This window comes from Octopus bimaculoides, chromosome 16, assembly GCF_046866305.1.
Source record: "Octopus bimaculoides isolate indiv1 chromosome 16, ASM4686630v1, whole genome shotgun sequence".
In the NCBI taxonomy this organism is placed as follows: Eukaryota; Metazoa; Mollusca; class Cephalopoda; order Octopoda; family Octopodidae; genus Octopus; species Octopus bimaculoides.
Window position 1 is genome coordinate 8,462,368 of NC_142943.1, and position 15,868 is coordinate 8,478,235.

At 36.1% G+C, this 15,868-nt stretch overlaps 1 protein-coding gene across 1 annotated transcript in view; it reads right to left on the bottom strand.

The window, feature by feature from the left end:
* Window positions 1–1,699: 1,699 nt before the first annotated feature.
* LOC106882155 (uncharacterized) overlaps window positions 1,700–15,868 on the bottom strand; it is a 16,948-nt gene continuing 2,779 nt past the window's right edge. The window contains exons 2-3 of the mRNA XM_014932727.3: window positions 9,324–11,316; window positions 1,700–3,587 (exon numbers count right to left, since the gene is read on the bottom strand). Of these exons, the coding sequence (XP_014788213.1) occupies window positions 3,466–3,587; window positions 9,324–11,292 (2,091 nt within the window). The 5' untranslated portion in view covers window positions 11,293–11,316 and the 3' untranslated portion in view covers window positions 1,700–3,465. The remainder of the gene's footprint in view (window positions 3,588–9,323; window positions 11,317–15,868) is intronic.

Sequence of the window (15,868 nt, forward strand, 5' to 3'; positions counted from 1 at the left end):
TACTACAAAATAATGCCACACACTGGACTTCCCAAAATAAACACATTTAGTACCGAATGCGAGGAAAAGAACTAACAGAAGAAGACCAACTTTCTTTTAAATAACTCAACTATGTATCGACATTTCGCGATTACTACAATTAATCTAGACTCCGCTCATCAGCATAGTATTGTTCAATACTATTTGTATCAGTTTTCCTTGTTTCTGAAGTAGGTAATTCTGTAATCCTATGGTGGTTATTTTGTAATAGTTTTCTAGTTGTATAAGGCCTCTACCACCTTCGATACATTGTATATATATACTCTTTGTATGTTAGATTTTGGGTGGTACATCCTAAATCCTGCTATTATTTTTCTTGTTTTCCTATCTATTTTGAATAGTTCATTTAAAGTCCAGTTAAGAATATTTTAGCTGTAACATAACTGGGACGGCTTGAGTGTTGATACCTATTATCTTGTTTTTCGCATTGAGCTCTGTTTTCAATATTAATCTTATTCAACTATAGTATTCCTTTTTTATCTTCTCGTTCATTTGTGTGTGTTGTATCTAGTTCATTGATTCCTAAGTATTTGCATGCCTGGCTTTGGTCTAATTCTCTTATTTCATTTCCTTTATCTAGTGTGATGTTGTTACTCTTAACTAGTTTTCCTCTTTTCAAGGTTGCTTTGGCAAATGTTTCTAAACCAAATTTCATGTTTATTTCTTTCGTAAATTCATGAACCGTCTGTAATAATGTTTCCAGCAGTTTATGATTTGCAGCATAGTTTTAAATCATCCACACACAAGAGATTTTGGATTGTTTTACCATAACATTTGTATCCACATCCAGTTCTGTTTAGCATGTCAGATAAAGGTGTCAGTGCCAAGCAGAAAAAGAGTGGAGTGAGCGTGTCTCCCTGGAATATTCCTCTTCTAATGGGGATGCTTTTGGTTTTTTATGAGTCCCTATTTGTCTGGGGCTATAGCACTGTTTGTCACTTATTCATGGAATGTTTTATATATTTCATGATTATGGGTGCTACCTTGTTCATGGCTAGTGTTTCTAGGATTCATGTTATTATTATTATTATTATTATTATTATTATTATTATTATTATTATTATTATTATTATTATTATTATAATTAATATTATTATTACATAGCTGTTCATCTGGTAGTTTCAAGAAAATTTCTACTGCATCACCTGCTACTCCGTGTTGCCGGGGTGTATGCAACATTAGGTGTTCTTCTACTGTTGCTGGGAGCGTGCAAATTCTTCCCGGTATTGCATTGCATCAGTTTTTTTCTCTTGAAGTGTGGTGCAGTCTTTTGTTCTATTATTGTTTGTATTGTGTGTTAAGTTGTAATGCGCTGGTTATCCAGCTCACTAGTGGAAGTTAATTTCACTGGATAATTGCTGTATAAGATGTGCCATGTGTTTGTGGGTTGTTTTGTTAAGGTTGTCTTATTGAATTGATGGTGTTTTGCGTGGTATGTGGGCTGTTTCTAGCAGGGCTATTTTTAGATAGTGTATAGTGTTGAGGATCCAAGTATAGCTTCTACGTATTTATGTTTTTATATGATGCCCAATGCTCTACTTATTATTGTTTTCACTGTCATTCCCCACATTTTGAATACTTCAACTTCGAGATCTTTGTACTTTGACAATTTCTACACTTTTTTCTCTTTATGGGAAAAATAGACAAATAGGAGTGAGTGTTTATTTTATGAGAGTTGTGTATTAAGTCTATGAAATTGGGCATATAAAGCATATAATATATATATATAAAAAGTGCATTAAATAATCATCTTATTCCAATTTCCTTCACTTTCCAATGAATAGCAGATGAGCGACTATCTTTTGATACAGACACACCACAGGTTACGCTTTCAGGATTTTTCGATAAAGTTTTCAGGAATAACCCAATAAATTTACTATTAATTCCGTGAAATATTCACGGGTCCCGCTAGTAAATAGAATTGGTTTAAAGCCCATGCAAACATAGCCTACCTTTAAAAGCTACTGGAAAATTGATAATATAGTTAAGCAGCTCCTACGATGAACTTAATTAAAAGTAATAATTTAGCAATTTAAAAAACAATATAGTCTGTGTGCGTATGTATGTGCGTGTATTAATGATGTATAGGGACATAATATTTCGTTATGCGATTATTACAAAGTATATTAAACGATTGTATTATTCAATACCATGTACTACTGTACTAGCAATGTTCTGAAATCCTGTGTTAATGTCATCTCTATAGATCTTCGATAGAAGTTAGAGCCAGCACTGATCTTGTTACGACGTTTCCTTTCCGATACGCCAGATGTAATCAACAGTAAGATCGAGGAAGAAAAATTGTATAATGGGCGTATATGCCATATTTCGGGAGTTTTGCTCCTTCGTGTGCACCCATCTAACCCATTAACCATCCACGAATTCATTGCTTATATAACCACTACATATAGCGATATAACGATATTGAATACACCAATTTGCCTATTAAGCGCATTCCAACTGCTAACACAGTAGTCCACGGTATTGACTTATAAAAACGTTTAATATACTTATAGTATTTTGTGGTAGCATAACGAAATACCGTGCGCCTACAAGTCATTAATATTTGCACACCAACTTTCCAGAAGTGTGTTTAATGAGTAAACTGGTATATCCAGTAACGTTACACAGCTGTATTTCGTGGTTATTTAAGCAATGAGTTCATGGATGATTAATGTGTAAGATGGGTGCTGATGAAAGTGCAAAAACTCCCGAAATATAGTATATACGCCCATTATACATTTTTTCATCCTAGATCTTACTGTTGGTCACATCTGGCGCATCGGAAAGGAAACATCGAAACAACATCAGTTTATACGCTCTTTATGGTATATACGCTCATTAACTATCTTTTCGTCCTCGATTTCACTGTTTGTTTACATCTGGAATCTCGGATACAAAACGTCGTAACAAAATAATCAGTGTTGGTTATAATTTCTCTAGCAAATCTGTAGAGATGACCTTAACACGGGATTTAAGTGCACTGCTAACACAGAAGTACACGCTATTGTCTTATGAAAACGTTTAATGCACTTCGTTGTATATCATGGTTGCATAACGAAATGCCGTGTGCCTACAAGTCATTATATACCTGTGCTATATGTACACCAACAGCTACATCCTTCATGCATTAGTTACCAAACCCCACTCGAACACTTGGACTAAGCATTGCATAAACCATAATGTATTCTATGTTATTTCACCTCCTCCTCCAGCATTAACACTCCTCCCCACACAACACAAACAACAACCACCGACACCATCACCCCCCCCCCACCAGCGCAGCCACCACTAAAAGCACTATTGCATTAAACAATCCTCCCATCCCTCGTAACTATCACCACCGCGACCACTACCACTACCATGCCACTGAACTTTCCTTCACTTCTATCTTCAGACGTGTTGCTTTCAAGAGGTTTTCGAATGTCATTTCTTCTGTTTCAGCACACCAATCAAAACATAAACAAGAACAATAACAAGAATAACCAGGACGCAGACAATTCCGATTAGAACTCCGAGTGCCACTTTTACTGTTGGGTCGGTTATATCTGCAATGATAAAGAAAAAACAATATGGAGTTCATTAGGTAGATATATAGACAGCAACTTGCTCACATATTACGTCATCCCTCGCTATCGCAAGTGTTACACCCCCAAATCCCGCCGTACTCAATATTTTTTTAAATCCTTTCTACAGGGTGTCCACAAGGTCTGGGTACATGGAGTAAATAAAATCATAACATAAACAATTAAATATAAGAAATAATAATTTCTTAAAGTATGTGTTAATCCCCATGTGGGCACATGGAGTAAATAAAATCATAACATAAACAATTAAATATAAGAAATAATAATTTCTTAAAGTATGTGTTAATCCCCATGTGGGCACATGGGGTAAATAAAATCATAACATAAACAATTATATATAAGAAATAATAATTTCTTAAGTATGTGTTAATCCCCATGTGGGCACATGGAGTAAATAAAATCATAACATAAACAATTAAATATAAGAAATAATAATTTCTTAAAGTATGTGTCAATGCCCATGTGGGTGCATGGAGTAAATAAAATCATAACATAAACAATTAAATATAAGAAGCAATAATTTCTTAAAGTATGTGTTAATCCCCATGTACCCAAACTTTGTGAACACCCTGTATAATTTGTATATATTTATTTTATTATAAATGCAAAACAATACCACACTCGCCTCTCGAGTTTCGTTTTCCATACGGTATATGCGATTCTTTGTTTACTCATCTACGGTTCACGACACATTTTCTTGTAATATATTTTAATTAATGTGTTATATAATGCAGTACTGTACTGTATTTTTATCCATCAATTTATTCATTTTTAAGCGTGAAAATGCTTATTTTACTAAAGAAATAATTAAAATCTAAGAAAATATAAATACTTACCGGCCGCAGAAACCCGCGATATGGCGAGTGATTACTGTACTGAGGGCGTGATAGGTGAACCACGATATGGCGAGACATTACTGTACTGATGGCGTGATAGGTGAACCGCGATATTGCGAGACATTATTGTACTGGGGGTGCGATAGCTGAACCGCGATATGGCGAGACATTACTGTATTGAGGGCGCAATAATGAAACATTACTGTACTGAGGGCGTGATAGGTGAACCATGATATGGGGAGTGATTACTGTACTGAGGGCGCGATAAGTGAACGGTGATATAATGAGTGATTACTGTACTGAGGGCGTGATAAGTGAATCGTGATATGGCGAGTGATTACTGTATTTATTGATTAGTTCTTTTGGCATTTACTTCTAGCTTTTTCTCTTTTTCTACATCGTACACATGTAGCAGTTCTATTTTGCATGTAAGAAGCTTCACTCACCAAATATAGACGTATATGTACGGTCTTTTATCTTTAATTTTTCACTTGTTTCAGTCACTAGACTACGGCCATGCTGGGGCACTGCACTGAATATTTTTTTACTCGAATGAATCGACCCTAGTACTTTTTCCTTTCAAAGCCTGGTACTTATGCTATCGGTCACATTAGCCGGACTTGAACGTAAGCCCACCAGGTCCGGTTGTCAAGCGGTAGTCGGGGATAAACACAAATACAAAGACACACACGTAAAGATATATATATATATATATATATATATATATATATATATATATATATATATATATATATATATATATATATATATATATATATATATATACATATATATACATATATATATATATATATATATATATATATATATATATATATATATATATATATATATATATATATATATATATATATATATATACATATACATACATATAGGCGCAGGCGTGGCTGTGTGGTTAGAAGCTTGATTCCCTAGCACATGGTTCCAAGTTCAGTCCCACTTCGTGGCACCTGGGGCAAGTGCCTTCTACAATAGCCTCAGGCTCACAAGTGCTTACGAGTGGTTTTAGTTGACGGAAACTGAAAGAAACTAGCCATATACATACATACATACATACATATATATATATATATATATATATATATATATATATATATATATATATATATATATATATATATATATATATATATATATATATATATATATATATATATATATGTGTATATATATATATATATAAATATATATATATATATATATATATATATATATATATATATATATATATATATATATATATATGTATGTATGTATATTTATGTATATGTGTATATATATATATATATATATATATATATATAAACATAATTAAGGGATCAGCAAATAGTTGCTTCACCACATACCGAAGTTCAGAGATAGTAGCTAAAAAGCTGAGATTCCAACAGATAGCATTACTTGTAACTCACAAAGGCAAGACAAGAAGAAAAACGATGAAAACTAACCAGTCGAAGTTAATCATAGACGCGTTTCTGGATTAGGAGCGATAACACTCCATTTCCTTCATCGGTATGATATTCTAGTTATAAATTTGACGGTGCTAGCAAACTGTGCATGCATGAACGAGTGAACATCATGCATCGGCACAACCTGGAAACACATCCGAACCCACATAGGCCAGCCAGTCCACTATTCCTCCTCAAGAAATTACCATGTGCGTCACAAGCAATACCGCAGAAAATTTGCGGTTTACTATCAGGGAGTGAATAATTATTACAATTAAAAGGGTAAAAGTTTATCAATTTATTAATTTATTAATAAATTAATAATTAATAATTTTACCAAGCCCTTTGGTATGTAAACACCATTATCGGTGGAGAACTTATTTAAAAGTTCTTATACATTTATAAACATAATTAAGGGATCAGCAAATAGTTGCTTCACCACATACCGAAGTTCAGAAATAGCAGCTAAAAAGCTGAGACTCCAACAGATAGCATTACTTGTAACTCACAAAGGCAAAACAAGAAGAAAAACAATGAAAACTAACCAGTCGAAGTTAATCATAGACGCATTCCTGGATTAGGAACGATAACACTCCATTTCCTTCATCGGTATGATATTCTAGTTGTAAATTCGACGGTGCTAGCAAACTGTGCATGCATGAACGAGTGAACATCATGCATCGGCACAACCTGGAAACACATCCGAAATGTGAATATGTGTGTGCATATGTGTGTACACATACATTCAGACATATACAATCAGAGAGAGAGAGAGGGAGAGAGAGATGGGAGAGAGAGATGGGCAACACTAACAAATACAACCACCACCACCACCACCACCACCGCAACCACAACCACCACGACAGCTACAACAACAATGTGGGCGTAATGGATGTAAAATAACTAAACCTCGCTCATTTCAATCTTGAAATATTAGAAACAGGAATCGACACATTTACCATAACAACAAGAATACAATGATCTACTTACTTGATATTGTTATATTTCGGGATGGTCATATTTTTCATGCCAAATAAACACACGCACACTACATATTTGTCCTCCATATGTATATTATTGTACTTATTTTATCGTATGTCCATTGCCTGGAAATCTTTCGTAACACACCTGTGACCTCTTCAGCGACTCTTCCATTCCATGACTCTTCCATCCTGTTCTCATTAGTTCATTCTGTCTTTCTATGGTGTGTATTCTTATCTGCGCATACGCTTGCGTCTGTATCTGTGCGTGTGTGCGTGTGCATGCGTGCGTATATTACGCGTGTCTGTCTACTTGTATGTGTGGTTTGTGTGTGTGTGTGTGTGTGTGTGTGTGTGTGTGTGTGTGTGTGTGTGTGTGTCTGTGTGTGTGTGTGTGTGACTTTGCCTACTATATTGTTTGTATCCGTGTCCGTTATATAGCCTTTCTTTCATTTATTTACTTATCTTTATTTCTTATATTTCATCATAAATATGTGTATGTGTGTCTCTTGTGTATGTGTATATATATATATATATGGGTTTGTGTATTATATTGTTTGCATTTCTGTCTTTTTCCTCCCTCTATCTTTAGTCGTCGTGCTGCGTAGTGTAGTAATAGGGAGTGTTATTGTTCCATTTGTGCCTTCTCTTGAGGCTCGGTCTCTCTATTACGATGTGTGTGGCTTCTGTAATTTGTCTAAGTGTCATGTCTGTTCTATGCGTGGATAATACCTTAACCTCTATGTTATTAACCGAGCTTCTGTGTTCTAATTGAGCACCTTGGTAGAGCACTGACGCACTTTACTCCTCTTTGATTTCCCGCCAGTGTATACCTATCCGCTCCCCTATGCTACTTGCCGTCTCTCCAATGTGTGTTGTCCTTCAGTACATGGTAAGCTATAGACAACATTCCTAATCTTAAGGCTAACCTGTGAATTCATCTAACAAATTACACAGTTGTTCTTCGTACATGGAAACCTATCAAATGGATATGTTCTACGGATCAGGGATTTTATGGGGGTTCCTGGCCTTTCTACTACGTTAACCCGTAGATTTATCTTATCTAACGCTTTTCTAAAAAGATATACTAGTTCGGCACCAGGGGTGGCATCAACGAATATGACACTCTGGCATTTTTTGTTGTCATATCATGAGTTGGCCTTATCTACCTTCTTCTTTATCCTTTCTTCACTGTTCCCAGATTCACTCCTGTCTAGCGAGTAAATCTCATTTACATCTATCGCTATGATGGCCTTGTACTTAGCCCTGGCTCCTTTGTACACTATAATCCTGTCCCTTTGGCTGTAACCAGAGAATCGCATGCGGCGGTTGAAATGTTGTATGTAACTTTCCAATTCTGTTGAGTCGAACATGCGGGACACATTCATCACTCGGTGATGAGTCCGCTATTAGGATATTGGATTTGGCATTGTCTGCAATAGCTGCGTTCTTGTGGATTAGGTATTTAGAGGCCAGGGGTTACGCAAAGTGGGAAGTAATCGCATCTGTTTGGCAAACTGTTGATCCTCAGTGTAAAATTAATCAGGACTCGAAGTAAAGAAAGACGCGGTATCATTTTTTAACTCTTCCTAATTAATAAACTGTTTAACCTATAGATAATGTTGCAACGATTTGCAAAGATGATAGTCAGAGGGAACAACGTCAGGAAAGTAAGAACGATGAAACTAAACTTCCATATTTAGAGCGATAATCTTTCCTTTACTGACTCGGGCAATACGTGGTCTTGTAAGAGCAACACTGATTTGCGGTTGGTAGTTTATTACATTGGCAGGGTGGAATACTGTGTTCTTGCTAGCAATCAATATTTACGTACCAGTTGCCAGGAATGTGTTTAATATATAAACTGGGCTCTCCAACAGTGTTACACAGCTAAACTTAGAGGTCGTAAAAACAATGCGTTCGTGGATAGTAGATGGATTGGATGTGGTGCTGATAAAAGAGCACTAACTCTTCTCAAAATATGCAAATATAACCATTGCTTAATTTTCCTATTTTCGATCGCATTGTCTACACAGGCAAAACTTTCAGTGCTAGCTCTGAATGCCATAGAAAATATTTCTTCACATCTCTCTCTCTCTCTCTCTCTCTCTCTCCCTCCATCCCTCCATCCTTCCCTCCTTCACTCTCCCTCCTCTCTACCTCCCTCTCTCTCTGTCTCTCTTCCTCTCGTTCTCTTTAGGCATCTCTCCCGCTCTTTTGAAACATGCAACATGTTACAATACATCTCGTTCACAAGAACAGCACTGTTCTCACCCCCATCAACCGTTTTAGGATAGTCCGTATGTCCTGCACTCTTAAAAACATCAGCAAATCTGTGATGAATATATATATATGTAAAGTAAGAGCTGAAACTCGTAAGAAAAGATAGAACAAGTAAAAAACATTCCTTACCGCCATTATAATTTTTATGTTTGTCGTCATCTTTTCCAATATCGTCTCTTTTGTTATAAACTCCTTTCTTGAAGCTGTGACACTTAGGCAAGTTGTCCGGTATTTCTGGTAAACGAGCGAAAGATTCGTTAAAAACAAGAGCCATTCCATCCATACTGTGTAATTCAATATGGCAGTGCATCAACCATAATCCAGGGTTGTCTGCAACTATTCTCACTACAACGTATCCACCTTTAGGGACCATAATTGTATCCTTTAGAGGAGCCTTGTCTAACTTTATTCCGGGGATATTGTCTCCCTCCCAGTTGCTGTTTGACCAAGTCGCATCGTTACAATAATTCTTTTTCGGGTCACCTCTACAATCAATATCTTTAGTATTTGCTATAATTTTTCCCGATGTTTCATTGTATTTCGGAAATCCCATCTTAACAACATAAAATGAATGCCCATGCAGGTGCATGGGGTGCGAATCACTATTCCCTCTCCCTAAGCTTGTCATTACAATTTGGACAGTATCATCAGCTTTCAGGTTTAAGGTGTAAGTACAATGACACACTCTATCAACACCGCAATTGGCATTTTCACACAAAATGTCGGTTCCAATCGGTTGTGTTAAAGGATTTACCGTAGGTTCCAGAAATCTCCGACCATTCGTAAACGAATGCATGTTTCCAGGTACACCAAAAAAAGCAAAATTTAAAAAATATTCCTCAAACTTTCCAGACCGGAATGAGGGTGCTTGAGTTGAGCTAGCCGACTCCAAGTCATCGAATTGTAAACATCGTTTCTTACTTTTCTCAGGATAATAAAGAAAGGGACAGTTAAGTAAGATGCAGTTCTTCTGTTGAACGCAGTCAGAAACTGTGGAGTTGGGGTCTTCGTCCGGTGCACCTTTATATCGAAGAATTGCTTCAAATGTATTGTTTTTATGTATTTGTAGCGTCTTTCCACGGATCCAGTAATTCCCGATATTCTTATTTGTATGTAGCGTGAAGTCAAATCTCTCGCCCGGGTTGATGATAAAATAATCAACAAGTGTTGGATTCAGTTCATAACCATCAGAGGCAACGACTGTCATCTGGTGACCATCAACAGACACTTCAAACGGGTACAGAGCCCCTGCAGCGATCACTCTAAAACGATAATGTTTTCCCGATTCTACGTCAAAGATAGCTAAGGGAGCCCCATTGTGATTCCCTGACTCATCATAATAACGGCCCCGACCATTCACAAGCGCCGAATCGACGTTTAAAGGAGAAAAAAATGCTCCATCTAGAGATTTCGTCCGTCCAATCATTTTACCATCAAAATAATATCCCAAACGTGGTTTTATGAGACTCACATCGGCGTCCCAGTTATGATTGTATTCTGTTATTAACATCAAATGTTCTTTCATTTTAGGTTGTGTTTTTTCGTGTATTATAAAAGCACCAAATAGTCCCATGTTACGCTGTGTCCCTAGATGAGAATGGTACCAATAAGTTCCAGTTTGTGTAATATTAAATTCATATCTGAACGATTGACCAGGTAGAATAGGGCATTGTGTAACCCAAGGCACGCCATCCATATGAGGTGTTCCTTTTTGATGAATGCCGTGCCAATGTACTGTCGTACCTTCTGAAAATAATTCGTTTTCTACTTCAATGATGACTCTTTGTCCCTTATAAACTTCTATTGTTGGTCCTGGAACTGTGCCATTAACTGCAATCACCTTCACTGACTCAGAGAAACCATCCATTGTAATAACTTCCTCAGTTGGTATCGGTTGAGCACCCGTAAAATTAGTGACGTCATGTTTGTAGAGTTTTCCATTGTAGGGTTTTACCAAGGCATGATTGACTACCATCGTTAATTGATAGGAAATTACCAGCTTAAACTCACACTCGTCGTCTTCCATACGACAACCATGAGAATAAACTAATGGTGATAAGAGACCCAGGAGGAATACAATTACGTTGAAGTGAACCATTGTTGAACCAGTGTGTGCAGAGATCTGAAATCATAAAATATAATTATAAGAAACAATAAAATCATCAAGGACTATCTAATAAATCATGAAATGTTTATAGGTTTTAAAGACCGAAGGATACAAACAAGTTAAAGAGAAGAAATGAAGAGAAAACTTTGTGTTACAGGTAGACGACAGGGAAATCAATATTGTTTTGGTTAGTTGGACGTTTCTGTAGGAACACCTTCCTATCAGGAATTTTTGGACAACTGCTGGTTACGGTCACCTGTCTGTCTGTACTTAATAGTTTACAAGACGCCCTTTTCAACAGTTGGTGACAAAGTAAACTACCCTCAGAACTTAACGCCGGGAATATCTCAAGCATGTCTGTCAAACCAGAAACACCGGTTGAAGTAATTCATCCAGTACGTGTGACTGTGTGTCACAGTGTGGTCAAGAGGATACTAGTATATCTGTTAACAAGGACAGTTTGAATACGTGATCAGGTTCTAACTCTTTCGTTTTATAGTACTTGTCATGCTTACCTTACAGAATATTGCAGTGATTGACAATACATAGGTAAGTTAGATATGCAGCCTAGTGGCTGTGCCGTGATTGCATATGGAACCAAATGTCTGGTGTTTCATAAAAACATTTACTACTTAGAATATTGGTAAATAAAGATAGCAACCTTCTAAATTTAGAGTGTCATACAGTCAAGAGATATTTCCGAAACATTAATCAAACAATGCAAGCTGTTTCACCTCTATGAAATTGTTCAATCTACCGGAAACAACAGTGTCATCTCCTTTATAGTCGTTTAACACACTAGATAATAAATAAAGACAAAGACGTTGGAATGTTTAAATATATATATGTATGTAGTATATATATATGTATGTATGTATGCATATATATAAATATATATATGTATGTTTTTATATATATATATATATATATATATATATATATATATATATATATATATACATACATATATATAAATATATATGGGAGAATATACGAAAAAACAACAACAGACGAGGACAGGTGGTGTAAATAACAAAAGTATGTATTAGTATGACGCTCGGGAATACGGAAAGTCTTTGACGTTTCGAGCTACGCTCTTCAACAGAAAGAATACGGAGACAAGGAGAAAAACACGGAGAAAAAAAATTGAATAGTGTTCAGTCAACGGTCAATCATAGTAATGGCTGATCATAACAATGCAGCGGTGTGTAGCTAGGGTAAATGGCGCCCAGGGCAAAGCCAAAATTTGCGCCACCCACCCAATTTAAAGACCTAACCCATCCGACCCATTTGCGGCTGTTTGACGTGGGCTATTACACAAAGCAGTATTGGACAATAAAATGCGCGGTTGAACTCCAGGCGACCTCTTGGTAGGTGTTGAAGAACTATCAGCATGTTTTACAAAGAGGGACATGAAGACTTTGCTCAACTTCTTAGATTCTTCTGCCTGCAACTTGCGTCCTTTTCGCCCATCTGCTCCATTTTTTTCTTTGTTAATGGTTTTTTCATGTTTTTATAAAGATTTTCTAAACGCAAGAAACCATTGCTTGAAAAAAATCATGAAAAATCCAAACATAGCACAATGGTAGATTTGCCTGTTAAACACGTCAAACTTATTTATCGAGTTAATTTTTTAAAAAGTTTTGAATTTTTTGTCAGATATGGGAGCAACGTATGTCAATGATTATAATGATCGATGTACGGCAGGGTATGACTCATAAGCAAAGTTATATGAAACTTCCAACGCGTTGGATTAACGTATTATAGCACAAAAGCCAGTAATATGACCGAGCCATTAACCGCGTACATTCGATTGAATACACATTCTTAAGATTTTGGATCTTTTTTAAAACGGGGGCCACATTTTTCATTAATGTTTTACGTAGTGTTTTTGGTACGGAAAGACTTTCAAACTTCGTATATTTATCTATTTTGTTTTTTCGAACAGAAAAATATTTTTGTATTCGAATTTATTTCATGTAAAAAATTGTCTTATTTCGATAATTTCAAACCAATCACTGACAAGTATTCAGTTGTTTACATTTACTCCTTTGGCTGATTAAGCGATGTAAAGCGTATTTAATCTCCATACCTTCGTTTTATTTGCTTTTTTCATTTTAAATTTGCTTTAACCCTAACCCTAACCCTAGGGTTAGGGTTAGGGTTAGGGTTAATTGTTTCAGAATCGTTTGTTTATGTAGTCGGCACTTAATGTATATCGGCTGAATGGACGTCAGTGATTGGTTGAAATTACAGAAATACGACAACTTTCACATGGAATAACTTATGGATTTCTTTTTTTTTTAAGAAGACTAAGAGAAAAAGATGTTTTATATGACACATTCTGCCAGTGTTCCAAGTTTCAAAGTGTTTCGTTAATGAAAAATGTGGCCCCCGTTTTAAAAAAGATCCAAAATTTTTTCTATTTTTTAATGTCGTACTTACGAAAAATGACTAAGTGACTATGAAAACACCTTTGCATAGACCATTTTTATTTCAAATATGTTCTAGGCGGGCATAGAAACATTATTCATTGCAAGCAATATGGCTGTATTAAAGCATGTTATGTACAATAACTTTTCTCTATGCAGATCTACCCACTTCAATCCTTTTGTATTAGATAAAGTAACGCCTCACACAATGGTGAAAAAATAAACATCCTATGTCACCGCGGGAAAATAATATCGACTTTTTTTTTCATGGAATATATTACTTACTTCTCCATAAAATATCGTTAAATGATGTGAAAACAAACTCATTCTTGAGAAATTATCTACCTTTAGCCGATGTTTCATTGTATTTCGGAAATCCCATCTTAACAACATAAAATGAATGCCCATGCAGGTGCATGGGGTGCGAATCACTATTCCCTCTCCCTAAGCTTGTCATTACAATTTGGACAGTATCATCAGCTTTCAGGTTTAAGGTGTAAGTACAATGACACACTCTATCAACACCGCAATTGGCATTTTCACACAAAATGTCGGTTCCAATCGGTTGTGTTAAAGGATTTACCGTAGGTTCCAGAAATCTCCGACCATTCGTAAATTATTGAGGTAATATGCTAAAATGACTGGGAAAAATTTTGAAGGCACTATTTTTACTTATTACAACAACTGGGTGAACGATCTTCGTCAAAGTCAGTATAGCTATGAAGATAAAAGAATATTATCCCGGATAACTTCGCTCTACGCTGATCTACGCACTTTAATTCTTTTACATCAGATAGGTCAAGCAACGCTGCATACCATTGTGGCAAAATAGAAATCCCAATTCATTCTGGGGAGTAAATACTGAGTTTTACAATATTGAATAAACTACTTACTACTGATTAAATATCGTAAAATGAGGTCATGACGACTATTTTTGTTTCAACTTGCTGCTGGGCGAGCAAATATTAGAAATCTTCGTCACAGTTTGTATAGCTGGATAAGAATATTATCCCGGATAACTTCGCTCTACGCAGATCTACGCACTTTAATTCTTTTGCATCAGATAGAGCAAGTAACACTTCTTACCATTGTGGCAAAATTGCAATTCATTCTGGGGAGTCAATATTGAGTTTTACAATATTGAATAAAGTACTAATTTACTTTTTTCAATATTCAGTCACACGTGAGGTAAATGTTGACAATTCTTCCTGTATACGATACAATTTTGACAGTTTCACAATATTTTCAGTAAAAAGCCGATTATTTCATGCCCGTACCATTGCAGTGTTGGACAAATAATATGCATCAGGTGGTGTAGAAAACAAATAGATGTACTAGTATAACGCTCGGGAATTGAAAAAGTCTCTAACATTTCGAGTCTACGCTCTTCCACTCCTTTTTTTTCTCTCCTTGTTTCTTTCCTTGTTCCTTTCTGTGGAAGAGCATAGGCTCGAAACGTTATATATATATATATATATATATATATATATATATATACGCACATCTCTACATATATCCGGAGAAGAAGCACGCTCTAGGATGTGGAGCAGTGTATATTTTAAAACTGGGGAAGGCCGGTTTATGGAATCTGTGTCCTGTCTGTATTTGCCAAGGGAAGTTATCTTTCCCATCTTGATCTACGATATGTACGTACTCGAGTTTCAGAAGATAACTTCCCTTGGCAAATACAGACAGGACACAGATGTGTGTCGATAGCCAGCTGGAGGAGATGTCCTCCTGAGGCTAAAAGCAACAGTAACATCCACCCCCGGGGTCAGCCACATTTAAGTGGCAAATATACTTCACTTTATCGTGCAGTTACTGTTAATACCTCGTTCAAAGATTTAACATTGCTTGTTTTCACTTTTTCGATATCAGTGAATAATTTCACTGGAAAAAGTTATATATATTTGCCAAGAATTATCTTTTGCATCGAAGGTCGGCGATTGTCGTACGCTGAAGAAGGGAAATAACCCTGAAACTCGAGTACGTACGTATCGTAGATCAAGATGGGAAAGATAACTTCCCTTGGCAAATACAGACAGGACACAGATGTGTGTCGATAGCCAGCTGGAAGAGATGTCCTCCTGGGGCTAAAAGCAACAGTAACATCCACCCCTCGGGGTCAGCCACAT